Source organism: Lemur catta, chromosome 2 (genome assembly GCF_020740605.2).
Source record: "Lemur catta isolate mLemCat1 chromosome 2, mLemCat1.pri, whole genome shotgun sequence".
Taxonomy (NCBI): Eukaryota; Metazoa; Chordata; class Mammalia; order Primates; family Lemuridae; genus Lemur; species Lemur catta.
Genome location: NC_059129.1, coordinates 120,312,026 through 120,325,827, shown reverse-complemented (window position 1 = coordinate 120,325,827; position 13,802 = coordinate 120,312,026). Strand labels below are relative to the sequence as shown.

General features: G+C 38.7%; 1 protein-coding gene across 2 annotated transcripts; it reads left to right on the top strand.

Moving 5' to 3' along the window:
• On the top strand, positions 1-13,802 carry LOC123633284 (vascular non-inflammatory molecule 2). 2 transcript variants are annotated; one of them, XM_045544395.1, is made up of 8 exons: positions 1-76; positions 3,387-3,618; positions 3,743-3,873; positions 5,279-5,471; positions 6,179-6,467; positions 7,540-7,913; positions 8,868-9,038; positions 13,189-13,802. In XM_045544395.1, the coding sequence occupies exons 2-8, from the start codon at positions 3,406-3,408 to the stop codon at positions 13,360-13,362; spliced, it is 1,545 nt and encodes a 514-aa protein (XP_045400351.1). In that variant the 5' UTR covers positions 1-76; positions 3,387-3,405; the 3' UTR covers positions 13,363-13,802. The 2 variants fall into 2 exon arrangements, with proteins under 2 accessions (XP_045400351.1, XP_045400350.1); XM_045544394.1 differs by having other exon boundaries at positions 6-76; positions 3,437-3,618.

The window sequence follows — 13,802 nt, the reverse complement described above, 5'->3', positions numbered from 1 at the left end:
TGCAGAAGCATGAGCCTTGCAAAGGAGAAAGCAGCTCTGATCCAGAGGGCAGGAGGACTTCACCCTGGCGAGAGCTGTAAGTAGTTATCTTAGTCTGCAAACATATTTTTTCCTTATGTCCTTGTTTTTCAACTTAGAAAAGAACAAGTTGAATTATTGGTGAATTATTGTGGCATCCTCTTATTGCTCAATAAAATAATGCACCACAGCTCAATGCTTTTCTGTTTTTAATCTATCTGTTCATTTTTTCCTGTGTCTGGGATTTCAGTTTCCTTTTCGTATAGTACCCTTTCAAACGCATGTCTCCCCAACGACCTGCATAAATAAACAAGGGATTTTTATCCAGCTCCTTTGGATTTATTTCTGTTATGGCATCCTTAGACCTCATCCTAACTTTACTAAAAGCTTTGAATTCAACCAAGAGGATTTTAATTTTTAATATTTATTTATTTGGAGACAGAGTCTCACTCTGTTGCCCCGGCTAGAGTGCAATGACATCATCATAGCTCACTGCAACCTCAAACTCTCACTGGGACTACAGGCGTGTGCCACCACACCTGGCTAATTTTTTCTATTTTTAATAGAGACAGGCTCTCGCTCTTGCTTAGGCTGGTCTCAAACTCCTGACCTCAAGTGATCCTCCTGTCTTGGCTTCCCAGAGTGGTAGGATTACAGGCATGAGCCACGGTGTCCAGCCAACCAAGAGGATTTTTTAAAGGATCTGTTGGTGAATACAATAAACTTTTGGCAGAGTTAATGATGGGCATGGTGGGTGAAATCTTCAAGAAAAGTGGTTAATATTTTTCTTTTAAGGAAGTGGGAGCTCTCAGAAAGTAGAGGGACATTCTACCAACTCAGAGGGACTTCTGCAACTTCAATCCTGAACTTCTGAGAGAGGAAAGCAGAAGCACTGGTTGAACCACATGAAATTAATTTTACCAGATCAAAAACAATGATCATTGGCAATTTCAAGTGGCACAATCATTTCCATCCAATAGAGCATTCAGAGAATCCAAGGCTGCCATATATGATTACCCTCTTGGATTTTCTCTTGGTTTCAGCTGCATGCATTAACTGTCTAAAGAGTTAACACGCATCCAAGTCGAGAGCTGGAGAATCACCTCAGCTGGATTGGACCTGACACCAAAAGATGGTTAGAGTTCATGCTGGTTCTCCTCAAGCAGATCTTTCCTTTCACAGAGGCTGATTCAAACGGTCTCCCTAAAGACATGCAAGATTTCAATGGTGTAGACACAGAAACGTTGTTCTTTGTCACTAAGCCCTTTTTATGGATACAGTATCAAAAGAAACTGGTTTTAAAATAAAGGCCTACTTTTTCTGTTTCTTCTTGCTTTTTATTTGATATGCCATTCTTGCAGCTTATGAGAATGCTATTGATAACAGCATTGATAATAATTATACATGCTATTTCTTTCTGACTCTTTGTTTCTCAGTTCACCTGTTGTCATTTCAGAGCTGGGAGAGGGAGGGGGTAGACCAGGAAATCCAGCAACCGGTGTCGAAGTCTGGGGCTGCTCCTTCTCCTTCCTGTGGCCAAGTTCCTTGGTGTCACTTCTGCTGCTCCACTGAAGTTTGTCCACCCTGCTGAGTTTAGCATGATTTAGAAGTGGATGCCCAGGTACCCTATCACCCGCATCCCATCCCCAGCAATTTTTTAGCACAGTTCTCCAGATAGACTAGAATTATTTAGTTGAACAATGGCAGTTCTGTGGGCCTAACAATGAAATAGTATTAAATGGCCAAGACCATTACATTACTAAATTGTCACCCACTTTTGTTAATTATTGTAATTCTCATCAAAATCTTACAGAGGACTTTCATGTATCTTTAGGAGACAGAGCAGGTATGATTGTTTCAACTTTTAGATGAGAAATAGAGGTTGAACGAAGTGGAGAACAAAGCTGAAACCACACCTCCACACTTGTCACTCTCGACAAAGTGGAAAAAGAGAGATTTCAAAAAGTATAATTGAATAATATAGCCCAATTGAATAATATTCTAAGAGATGATCACAGTCACAATTATTACAGAAACAAACATTTGAGCGATGACTGTTTTTTATTGTGACTCTTAACTTTTCATCCTTTTATTAATAACTAAGTCTATTAATCGCAAAATGGTAATTTAGAAAGTAGGCTCTTTTACCAATGAATTATAATTAACCAATATTCCCTGTGGCAAAATAAAGGTACCTTATTTTATAATTTTGTTAAATCAAAGAAGTTAAGCTTTACTTGATCAATCATCTTTATGTAAACAAAAATGCCATCTTTTGAAGTGCTATGTCCTAATTTGGTCTTTTACTTCTGAAGATTTAAAACAATTGAGCAACCTCTATGTCAAATGTTTTCTTTATATCTCAGGGATTTTCATATATTTAAATGGCTGCTTCGTTAACTAACTTCTGATGCAATTTCCTTTGTTACTCAGGTTCTCAGTTTTCATGACATGATTTTGAAATGTTACAAAGAGAAACAGGGGAACCTTAGTCATCTTGACTTTACATCCAAAGTGATTTCCCCATTTCTCACTAGTCCTAGATACTCCCCCTTCCCTGGCATCTTCCTCCCACACCCATAGAAGACAGAATGAAGACAGAGAACTGGTGTGTGTGTAGGGGGGTGGGGAGAGAAAGAGAAAGAGAGAGAGAGAGAGGGAGGGAGGGAGGAAGAAGAAGGAGGAGGAGGAGAGAAAGGAAGGGTGAAAGAAAGAAAGGAGCTGGGTCTCCTGAGGCCTGGAGCTCTGAGCAGAGGTCTCAATTTCTCCTCTGGCCTAACCTCAGGGAGCAGCTCCTGGGGGACCCGGGCTTTAGTCACAGACACAAATTCCAGCTTTTAGGCAGCACACGCTTTTAGTCCTTAATAGCAGTAAGTAAGTCAGAGTGTTGATTTGGGGTGAATTCTCGGTATTATTCCATGATACATTCTCCTAGTAGTAAATATGTTAATATTTTTCTCCTCTTCTAAAAATAGACAAGACATGACCATTCAAAGGAACAAAAACATTATGGCCAATTTTTTAATTTCATAAATGAAATGTTTGTTGTCATATAATTTTTCACATGAAAGTTAATTTAGTTACTATTTTCTGTTAATAAGAGGTGGAATTGTACTATATTTGAATTTGGGGTTTTTTTCTTTTGGAAATTTGACATTAAATTTTATCAATAGTACATGTTATTAAAGTCTGATAGTACTTTCTGATTGTGTTCGTTGACCTGCAACATTTTTCTCCCCCAAATTGGTCAGGCATAACGTATTCATAAGATTATATTAATAAAATAGAAGCCCAGTAGCTGGCAGCCGCATGTTACATAAATGTTCTCCCCTTCGTAAATACTACATGAATGTTATTTTCACTTTCAGAGATCCCTATGCCTTGGCCATGATCACTTCCTGTTTTCTAACCTCTGCAGCAGTTTTTGCCCTAATTACTCTGCATGTTGCTGCTCTGGACACTTTTATAGCTGCAGTGTATGAACATGCTGTTGTATTGCCAAGCGACACAGAAATACCTGTTTCTCGAGATGATGCCTTGCGTCTCATGAACAAGAATATAGATATTCTGGAGAGAGTAATTAAGCTGGCAGCCGAGCAGGTATTCTTTTATTTCTGCTAATCATAATTTGTGGTAGGGACATGGGGGCTGGTGGAAGATGGGAGTGTTGAATTATCTGTGTTTTACATGGAAAAATAATTTTGATTTTACCTGTTTTGATCAGGGAGCTCGAATCATTGTGACTCCAGAAGATGCACTTTATGGATGGAAATTTACTAGGGAAACTGTTTTCCCTTATCTAGAGGATATCCCAGACCCTGAGGTGAACTGGATTCCATGTCAAAACCCCTACAGGTATTTTCATTATCCTAGTTGTTTGTACAAAAGTGCTGTAATTCTCTAAAATGCGCATGCTCACCAAAGCAAAATGAGTGATCCTGAATTATCATATACATGGGATATGTTATGGTTCTATTTATCTCGGCATTTGTTAGATTTTTAAAAATTTTACTTAGATACCATTTAAGAATATTTCATGATTGAATATCTTTATTAAATTTGGGGAAATATGTAAACGGGGTATTTATTGCAAGAAAAACTAAAGGAAGAGGATGTCATGGATACAAGTTGTAACTTAATTTCTGAAGCAGACAGTGGGTTGTGTTAGGAAAATATTCCAAGGTCTCTGTTGAAGGGAGTATATTTCAATCTCTGTGTCCCAGAATCTGCTTCCCAGGCAGAAAGACCTCATCATGTACTTTCATGTGAATCGTAAGGCTTTTTGCTTTGAAACTACATCTCCCTAGGCTCTCAAAGCCAATTTTCCTGGGAGAAGGTTATCTACTAACTTTTTAATATAAAATATCTAATATATATTGAACATCTAAATGCTACTGTCAATGTGGAGATGTCGACCTGGCAATTACATATACAATTTTGTCAGGAAAGGACAAGGTTATATCTGGAGATAGGGAATCAGGTGTCAGCATAGAGACGGTTTTTAACACATAATGATTTCACCTATGGAGTGAGTTAGAGAAGAGTACAGGTCTGAGCTTGAGTACTAGGAAATTCCAATGTCTGGACTCAAGAGAGATAAGGAGGAAACAGCGAAGGAGTCAGAGAACAACCAATGAGTAGGAGAAAGAGAGGGTGGGCCCACTAAGGGAGGGAAATGTTTCTGGGAGGAGGGTGTAATTAATTGTGTCAACTGTTGCAGGTGAGTCAAGTAAGATGAGATCAGGTGAAATGTGGAGATCATCGTTGGCATTAGTAAGAGCTGGAATGATGGAGAGGAAAGTTAATTGGAGTGCTTCACAAGAGAATTCGAGAGGAGGAACTAGAAACAGCAGGATGGACATCTCTTTTGAGGCATTGTGCTCTAAGAGGGAGCTGAGAACTAAAGCAATATTTGGAAGGCCATATGGGGTCAAGAGAGGTTTTTATTTTACTTTTTTAAAGATAGGAGTCTTTAAATTAGCATGACATAGAGCATATGTCATACTAATGGAATATTCCAGTAGAGAGGATACAATTGATGATGCAGGAGAGTGAATGAATTGCTGAAGCAATCGATATGGTGTGGAAAACAGTCATCAAATTTAAGTATCATTTGTGCATTTTAAAATATGATCTTTTTATGAGTAGTTTTCATATTGACTTAAGTTATACTTAAGCTCTTAAAGTTGTTACTATCTCTGTATGAAGTGACTAAAATGTTTTTTAAACATTGAAATGTTTTAATTAAAATTTGGTTTAGATTTGGTGATACACCAGTACAAGCAAGACTCAGCTGCCTGGCCAAGAACAACTCTATCTATGTCTTGGCCAATATTGGGGATAAGAAGCCATGTAGTTCCCGCAACTCCAGGTGCCCTACTAATGGCTACTACCAATACAATACCAACGTGGTGTATGACACAAAAGGGAAACTGGTGGCACGTTACCATAAGGTGAGAGGGGACGGACGTGTAAAATGGAGGCTGATATGAGAGTGGCAAATGCTGTATTCAGCAGTTTGAGCTTTACTCCCTACATAATATGACATGACTAAAGATTTTTTATGTAAGTGAACAATAAAGAAAATGATATCTTAGAAATAAAACTAATCTGAAAAAATATGTAGACAGAGACCTGTTAGAAAAGTGTTGTAATGGTTCAGGATTGAGATCATTTTTGTGTGTATGTATGTGTGTGTGTGTGTGTGTGTGTGTGTATAAAGTAATTTTAATATTGATGCAAAAGATACTAAAGTGACTGTATTCTGGATACCATTCAATATTGACATGGTATAAAGATGTTTCAAAATTATATGCATCAGTTTCACGTAAGTTAATTTGCATCAAATACTCTATTTTCTATGCCAGTTAATTTAGTTACCCTTTTGTAGATTTAAACTCAAACCATAAAAAATTTTTACTTTAAACTCTGAATTGAAAAAAGAGTAGAATAAACTTTACTTCATAATTTTATACTACACTGGGTGGGGAGAGAGGCTGGCCTTTCACGTGGGTATGTGATATACAGGCAGTGTGACTGTCCTGCCTCCTCCATGACCGTAGCCAAATCTGTTACTGACTTTGAGGGGGCAGGGGCAGTTTACAGGTCATCTCTTCAATAAATAAGCCTTTATTAGTTTTATTCTATGCACTTGTTATAGTACCACCTCTACTCTGAGCCTCAGTTTGATGTCCCTGAAAAGCCGGAGTTGGTGACTTTCAACACCACCTTTGGAAGGTTTGGCATTTTCACATGCTTTGATATACTCTTCCATGATCCTGCCATTACTCTGGTGAAAGACTTCCACGTGGATACCGTACTGTTTCCCACAGCCTGGATGAATGTTTTGCCCCTTTTGACAGCTATTGAATTCCATTCATCTTGGGCAATGGGAATGAGAGTTAATCTTCTTGTGGCCAACACACATCATGTCAGCCTAAATATGACAGGTAATTCATGACCAGCTTAGGTTTCATCTTATATTTCTAAATGCAGAGAAACTAATGTCTCAGATATGCTCTGTATTAAATTTTACTTCTTTGTTGGAACTCCTTACTGTGTCTGCCATGTTTTTCCGGAAAAAAAAAAAAAAGAAAAGCTAGTGCTTGGTTACAAGCCATGGTTTTACTAAGACCTTTTTGTGTATTATTTCATTTAATTCTTATGACAATTCTATGAGATGCGTAGTATCATCCCAATTTTATAGATGAGCAAACCAAGACATAGAGAGAGCAAGTCACTTGCCAAATGCTACCCAGCTAGTAAAGGGCAAAGCAGGGAACTGAACAGAGATATACTCTAAACTGGCAAAGGCAGAGTGTATTATTTATATGCTGCTGTATAACAAATTACTGTGAAAGTTAAAAGTGAATGTGGCTTAAACAACAAATGTTTATTATCTCACAGTTTCTGTTGGTCAGAAATTTGGAAGTGGCTTAGCTGGGTGGTTCTGGCTCAGTCTATCTCTTCCGATTGCGTTAAGCTGTTGGCTGGTCTAGCAGTCATCTGAAGACTTGACTGGGGCTCACGGATCTGCTTCCAGGATGGCTCACTCACTTACCCACCATCACTTCTACCACATTCTGTTCATTAGAAGTGAGTCACTAAGTCTAGCCCACACTTAAGGGAGAGGGAATTACATCCACTCATTGGAGAGAGCAGTGTTGACAAATTTTTGGATATATTTGAAAACCACCACAGTTGGGAATAGGAGATAATTTTGCGTTACCTTTCCCCACCTTTCAGGGACTTCTGAATACAAAGATTTTTATATTTGGTTTAATTTTCCTTTACACTAATAAATAATGCTATTATACTCAAAGTTTATTTGAAGTGAGGCCATTGAATGTCTGTTTTAATCTCTTCCACTAGAGAATCAGAGAAGTAGTTAGGTGTTTCATGCCACTAGAAGCATTTGTGCTCTCTCATTGTGACTAATATTGTGACAGGATCACATGCCCAATTTTGATGGGGAAAATTAACAGTATTGGTATTTTTTGTGGTGTTGTCTTCCATTCACAGGGAGTGGTATCTATGCACCAAACTCTCCCAAAGTGTACCATTATGACATGAAAACACAGTTGGGAAGGATCCTCCTTTCGGAGGTGGATTCGCATCCCCGAGCCTCTCCTGCCTACCTGACAGCAGTGAATTGGAGCACCTACGCCACCGCCATCAGACCATTCCAAGTACAGAAAAACACTTTCGGAGGATTTATTTCCCGGGATGAGTTCAACTTCACAGAACTTTTTGAAAATGCAGGAAATCTTACAGTCTGTCAAAAAGAGCTCTGCTGTCACTTAAGCTACAGAATGTTAGAAAAAGAGGAGAATGAAGTTTATGTTCTAGGAGCATTTACAGGATTACACGGCCGAAGGAGAAGAGAGTACTGGCAGGTAATCTCAGCTCACGTAAGAGAGAGTCTTATGTGCCAGTAAATTCCAAGTTAACTTTTCATGTTTGTTCTAGAAAACCAAGTGCTTTTTCTTGGCATGACTCCATGTCTTGACAATATTACACACATACACGAACACACACACAGAGGGACTCATCAAGTATTCGCAAAAGGGAATTAGGTATACTCTGATTGTTTGCTTTGAGCACATTTAAAAAAATTATTAATCCAATCATGATTACTTTTTATGTGAAACAATTAGCCTATTGTGGTGAATTTCGAGAAGTCTTCCTTAACTAGATTTGCCAACACATCTGAATATAAAGTCTTATTTTCACTTTTTGGTTTCTTTTTTTTTCTTGTTATCCTCCAAGTTCAAGGTCTAGATTATTTTCACTTTTTAAAACCAACAATGAACAGGAATACCACTTTTATCTTAGCCTGTCTTCTAATTAGATGTCCTAGTCTTTTTATTCCCTTCAAATGACAAATTTTAAAGATGGAAACTTTTTATAGAATGTTGTCTATGAATTTGTACTTTTTTTGTTATACTCCATGTCTCCATCTTCTTGTAAAGAAAAGGATATGGAAAAGATAGGCAAGGTGCAGGGGTGGTCAAAATTTTAATCATCCTTTCAGCTTCAGTTATACTGTTGCCCAAAGACCTCCCCTTCCTTGAGCTCAGTGCCATCATCTGACATACCAAACTAATGGTTACAGTCTAATTCTAAACTGACTTCTTTCTTTTAATTCACTTGTTGTCCAGGAAATGGGCTGGTTCTCAAATCACTTGCCATTTCCAATAATGCAGATAATTATAAGAAACATGACCCAAATCCCGTTTTGGAGAAGGAAAATTTTGCCTTGCTGTGGTTAAAAACTAAGTCAACAGTTCCAGCCCAATTAAAATGTTAGATGTAAAGCATTGTATTTTATCTGCTTCTGTTCCACATAGGTATGCACGATGCTGAAGTGCAAAACTACTAATTTGACAACTTGTGGGCGGCCAGTAGAAATTGCTTCTACAAGATTTGAAATGTTCTCCCTCAGTGGTACATTTGGAACAGAGTATGTTTTTCCTGAAGTGCTACTTACTGAAATTCATCTGTCACCTGGAAAATTTGAGGTAAAAGGATGTTAAGAGTATTTTCATTTTATGTGTTCTCTGAAGCCAAGTAAAACAGGCTATTGCAACTGCATGAGTTAACTTTTGTTGTCTAACAAACCTCCCCCAAAATTGATGGCTTTAAACAATAGCCATCGATTTAACCCTGATTTTGTGGGTTGGCAATTTGAACTGACTGTAGGTAGGCTGTGTTTCTGGTCTGAGATGGATTCAGTTGATGTTGCCTGGGCTCACTGCATCTGCCATCAGTTAGTGGGTTGACAGGGGCTGACTGGTGTGTGATAGATTTGTCTTGGACAGCTGGGATGATTGGGGTCATCTCTCCCTAGGCTCATTCACATGTTAGTTGAATGAGTGCAAGAGCATCAAGAGGAAAATCCACAATGGGCAAGTTCTTTGCAAGTTTCTGCTTGCACCCTATTTGTGAACATCTCATCAACCACAGCAAGTCACATGAGCAATGTAGATTCAAGCAGTAGAGAAATAAATGGCTCAGACCTCTCAATGGGAAGAGCTATAAAATCACATTGCAAAAGGGCATGTGTAAAGGCAGGGAAAATTTTATGGCCATATTTGCATCTTATAGCAACTAATTCTAAAGTAAAGACACTTCATTGGAATAACTATAACAAAGCTAGAACTATGAGTGCAAGATACCATGCATTGAAAAATGTTTGTTTATAGATTTTTAATTTCTCTTGTCACATGTGAAGACAAATAGAAAATCAGATATTTATTTCACAAATTATAGTGGTTGGAACTAATTAATTCTCAAATTAAGCTGGCCTCAAATTAGAATTATGACTCTGCAGGTTTATATCTGCTAGTACATGACACATGCACACACACACATGCACACATGCATACCCATACTCCACCGGTTTGGATATTAATGTCTTCTCTGAATTGTGGCAAACAGTGGCAGGGTTTCAGTAACTAGGATGAAATCATTGCATAGTCTACAAAAGGAAAACAGGATCTAAGTTAATTTATGTAAAGCATCAAGCAAGGAAGTCTTTAAAATTGCAGATTGCTGATGGTCATATATCTGTATCTGCCTGTGTTATTACATTGGGATATGTCACATTTATGAAAATATTTAATTCTGTGATACCAACAATTTAACATAAAGTACAGTCTTAAGGCTGTGAAACCCAGAAAACAAGAATCGTTGGCTGCCAGAGAACCTGGTGAGGTAGAATCTCATGAGCAAATTGAGGCTGGAATAAAAACTTAACTGCCAACTGCAGAAAATCATGATCAGATCTGAAGTGAGGAGTCTTGGGCTAAAATCCAGTAGTTAAAAGGTAGCTGGACTGGCATAAATGAGCATAGGTGAACTGAAAATATCTGAAGTCACTTCGAGGAAATGAGAGAGGGAAAAGCAGGGTCACATAGGTGAACTTAGGAAGGCATAGGGCCATATGAGCACGTTATATCTTGCAAGTCCAGCCATGTAAACTGAGCACACAATCTAATATTTTGAGTGTTACTGGGACACTTTTTCTATGTCATGTACTCAAAGAAATCTATCCCTTGGAGGAATTGTCTCAGAGTAGGACTGAGCATTTACCAACAAACAAACAAAAAACAAACCACCTCATCCATGGGAGAAAGATGAAAAAATGCTAGAGTTTTCCAGACAGGTTAAAGATCCAGAGCCAGAAATACCCTTTCACTATCACTGTGAACCATATCAGTATTTGAAGAAGTTGGATGGTGATAGTGGAAAAGCAATAAATTATTCCATAGCTACCTCCTTTCTTTGTTTTAAAATTTTCATCCTAAATGGTTTCAGGCAGTTGGAAACAGTTGTAAATGTTTAAGTACTTAACTGTATAGTATCTGTTAAGTCCCAACTCTTAACAATTCTCCAGACTTGTCATGCTGTCTCCCATCTCTGGCTTCTTACTCTTGGATGAAGGAAGGAGGGAAGGGAGGGACAGCACCTAACCTTTAAAGAAGGCACTTAGCCTATGTATCATTTAAATCTTGTCTTGCCTACTCTAGCTCTTTTTCAGAAAGAGGAAATGAGATACAGATTGTGTTACACCAAGAAAGATATGCAAGAGGCATGTGGCAGCTGGCAGGCAGGGTCTTTGGTATAGCAATTCCTTGGAGCAAGCACCATAGTGAGAGTGCTGCAGATTTTCATCTTACAAGTGTAGATACTCTAAACATGGCTGTCCTGCAAGTTCATCAAGTTCTAAGTGATAGGTAGTAACCAAACTCACAATATGGATAAAAGAGAGCACCAGCTTATTATTTTTAAAACTAGACTCACTCAGCTGGAGAGCAATGAACTATCACCTCAAGAAGGCTCCCCATTGGTAAATTCTCTCAAGAGTCCAAATTATGGGTCAGAAATTTGTTTTGTGAGCACAGAATTAAAACAAAAGGAGTTGGGCATTCCTAGAAAAGATTTCTAAGAAGACGTGGTAGCCTGAGGCAATGTATTTTTCCTCTTATGGCTGATGGTCTAAAGAGCATGTAGGACAAGGGTGACTACTTTCCTCAAAAAGAGCCAAATAAACAGAGACCAATTCTTGATTTTTTAAGTGCTTCCTTCTGTAGAGACCTTGTAGATGTAGCCCTTCTGTCAACATAGATGACAAGGTTTTCACAAATCATGTTCACAGTGTCTTCTTGAGTATTTCTCTAGTTCCATTCACTGATGGACACTCCTTCAGCAAATATTTACACATTATCTTAGAGGATCACTACTGCAGAGATTTCAACACACTTACTATCTATCCTTCCTTCCCCAATTTTACGAGAAAAGGGTGGAGTGTTACTGACTGTGCCCACAACTATGCAAACATCATGCGTTAGCACTTTTGCATCTCTGGTGTTATTGTTGACACACCGGCAGAGCCTGGTCTCCACGACTAACTATTTATGTAACCTTTGGAAAGTCCCCTAACCTCTGAATTCCATACATATAGGACAGTATATCTTTGTCACTGATTTGGGGAAGGCACTTTGTTAATAGTGAAGCACAATAATTATCTTCTAGGCTATTTAGTTATTTTCTTCTTCCAGTTCCCTAAAGTTCCTGTTTTCCCGGTTTCCCATTTCTTCCCTATCCACACTGTCCTTCCCACAACTGATGGGTTCATTTTCCTTTATTCTTGTCCTATCTATTGTCCATCTGTTCATCTTTCTTTCTATTCTTAGTCAATTACTTTATACACATTTCTCCTTCACAGAGAACCCTCTGCAGCTTTAGGATAGATCTAGTCCTCCTTGGCTTTCACAGTCTGATCCCCACCTTGCTCTGACCATATGGCTTCTTCTCTTCTTCACTAATCTCCAGCTCTAAGCCAGCTGTAAATTGTAACAACTTGTTTTCTGAGGCATATAAGAAAAAGCATTGATTTGTGGCATTTGCCAATTTCCATGGTGTAAATATTCCCACCATGATCAAGAAAGGCTGTGTTTGACAACCAGCTGTCAGAGATTTCTGGAAAGTTAACAATCTGTTCTCATGAGCCTGTGCCACTGGCTCCGGCACACCCCTGGTTCCAACCAAAGCAGAGTGAGAAAGCACGTTGCCTAGACCCGTCACATTCACTCTGTCTCGAATGAGCCTTTGCTGCTTCAATTTTCACTTCCCACAGTGTCTTCTGCCATACGGCTCCTGGAAGAAATTCTTAATTCCTCCTTTTCATGGCAGGTTGGGCCTCACTCTGAGAAGCAGACCAGCACAGCTTTTCCTTCTCAGACCTCCTGAGCACGTATCCGCTTCCCTCTCTCATATACTGATAAACTGATTTCTCTCTTTATGTTTAGAACAGGCTTATTTTCACCATTAACTTTTAAGTTTCTTGAGAGAAGTGTGTGGTGTATACCTCTCTGGTTCCTGATTATCTTGCACATAATTGGATGCAATGAACCATTGCTGTTACTGATTTTGACTTTTCATGAATGGTTACATTCAATTGTTAGAACTCAACTCTTGTGCCCTTTTGAATTGCTCTAGTCTTCATTACGTAGAAAACAGCTGTCCCCTGCCTGTCCTGCTGCTTTTTCCCTCCCCAAGCAGGAATGACTTGATCATCCATTACATTAGAATGGTTACAAAATCATTAGTCTGCTTGTAATGTGTATTTTAGTAAAGCTGACTGTACTTTTCTTACCTTTTCCTTAGGTGCTGAAAGACGGGCGTTTGGTAAACAAGAATGGAACATCCGGGCCTATCCTAACAGTGGCACTGTTTGGGAGGTGGTACGCAAAGGACTCCATTTACAACTCATCTGGGACCAGCAATTCAGCAGTAACTTACCTGCTGATATCCACATTATTAATGAGTGTGGCCTTGTAGGCCATCTCTTTATCACATGCATGTTTTGCATCATGTATTTTACTAAATGTGTTTATCAAGCTTCCAAGTTTTCCAAGGAACTTTGAAGGGCTATCTTAGTAGTATAGATCAATGATTCCTAAATGGTTTTTTTTCTCATAAAGGATTATTTTTAAGTATTATGGTAATTTTGTCCCATTTTTGGCAATGCTGAAATGTTGCTGTGCAGGACAATGGAAAGAGCATGGGTGTTTGGGTCGGATAAATGAGGATCAGACCTCAGCTCCAGCCTTATTTGCTGTGAGATCTTGTGTGTGCGTGTGTGTGTGTGTGAGAGAGTGTGCAGTGTGAAGAGTTTCAGAGTCACTAAACACAGCTGTGCCCTGGAAGAGGAGAGTAATGATGGGAATTGACAAGTTTATGACTGAATTTGCTTTAAAATTAAGGACATTTTGAACTCA

Excerpts from the sequence above, each read along its gene's own strand:
- LOC123633284 (XM_045544394.1), top strand. The coding sequence starts at position 10 with ATGAGCCTTGCAAAGGAGAAAGCAGCTCTGATCCAGAGGGCAGGAGGA. Across the intron at positions 3,619-3,742 it reads TTAAGCTGGCAGCCGAGCAG|GGAGCTCGAATCATTGTGAC; the intron begins GTATTCTTTTAT and ends TGTTTTGATCAG. Across the intron at positions 6,468-7,539 it reads TGTCAGCCTAAATATGACAG|GGAGTGGTATCTATGCACCA; the intron begins GTAATTCATGAC and ends TTCCATTCACAG.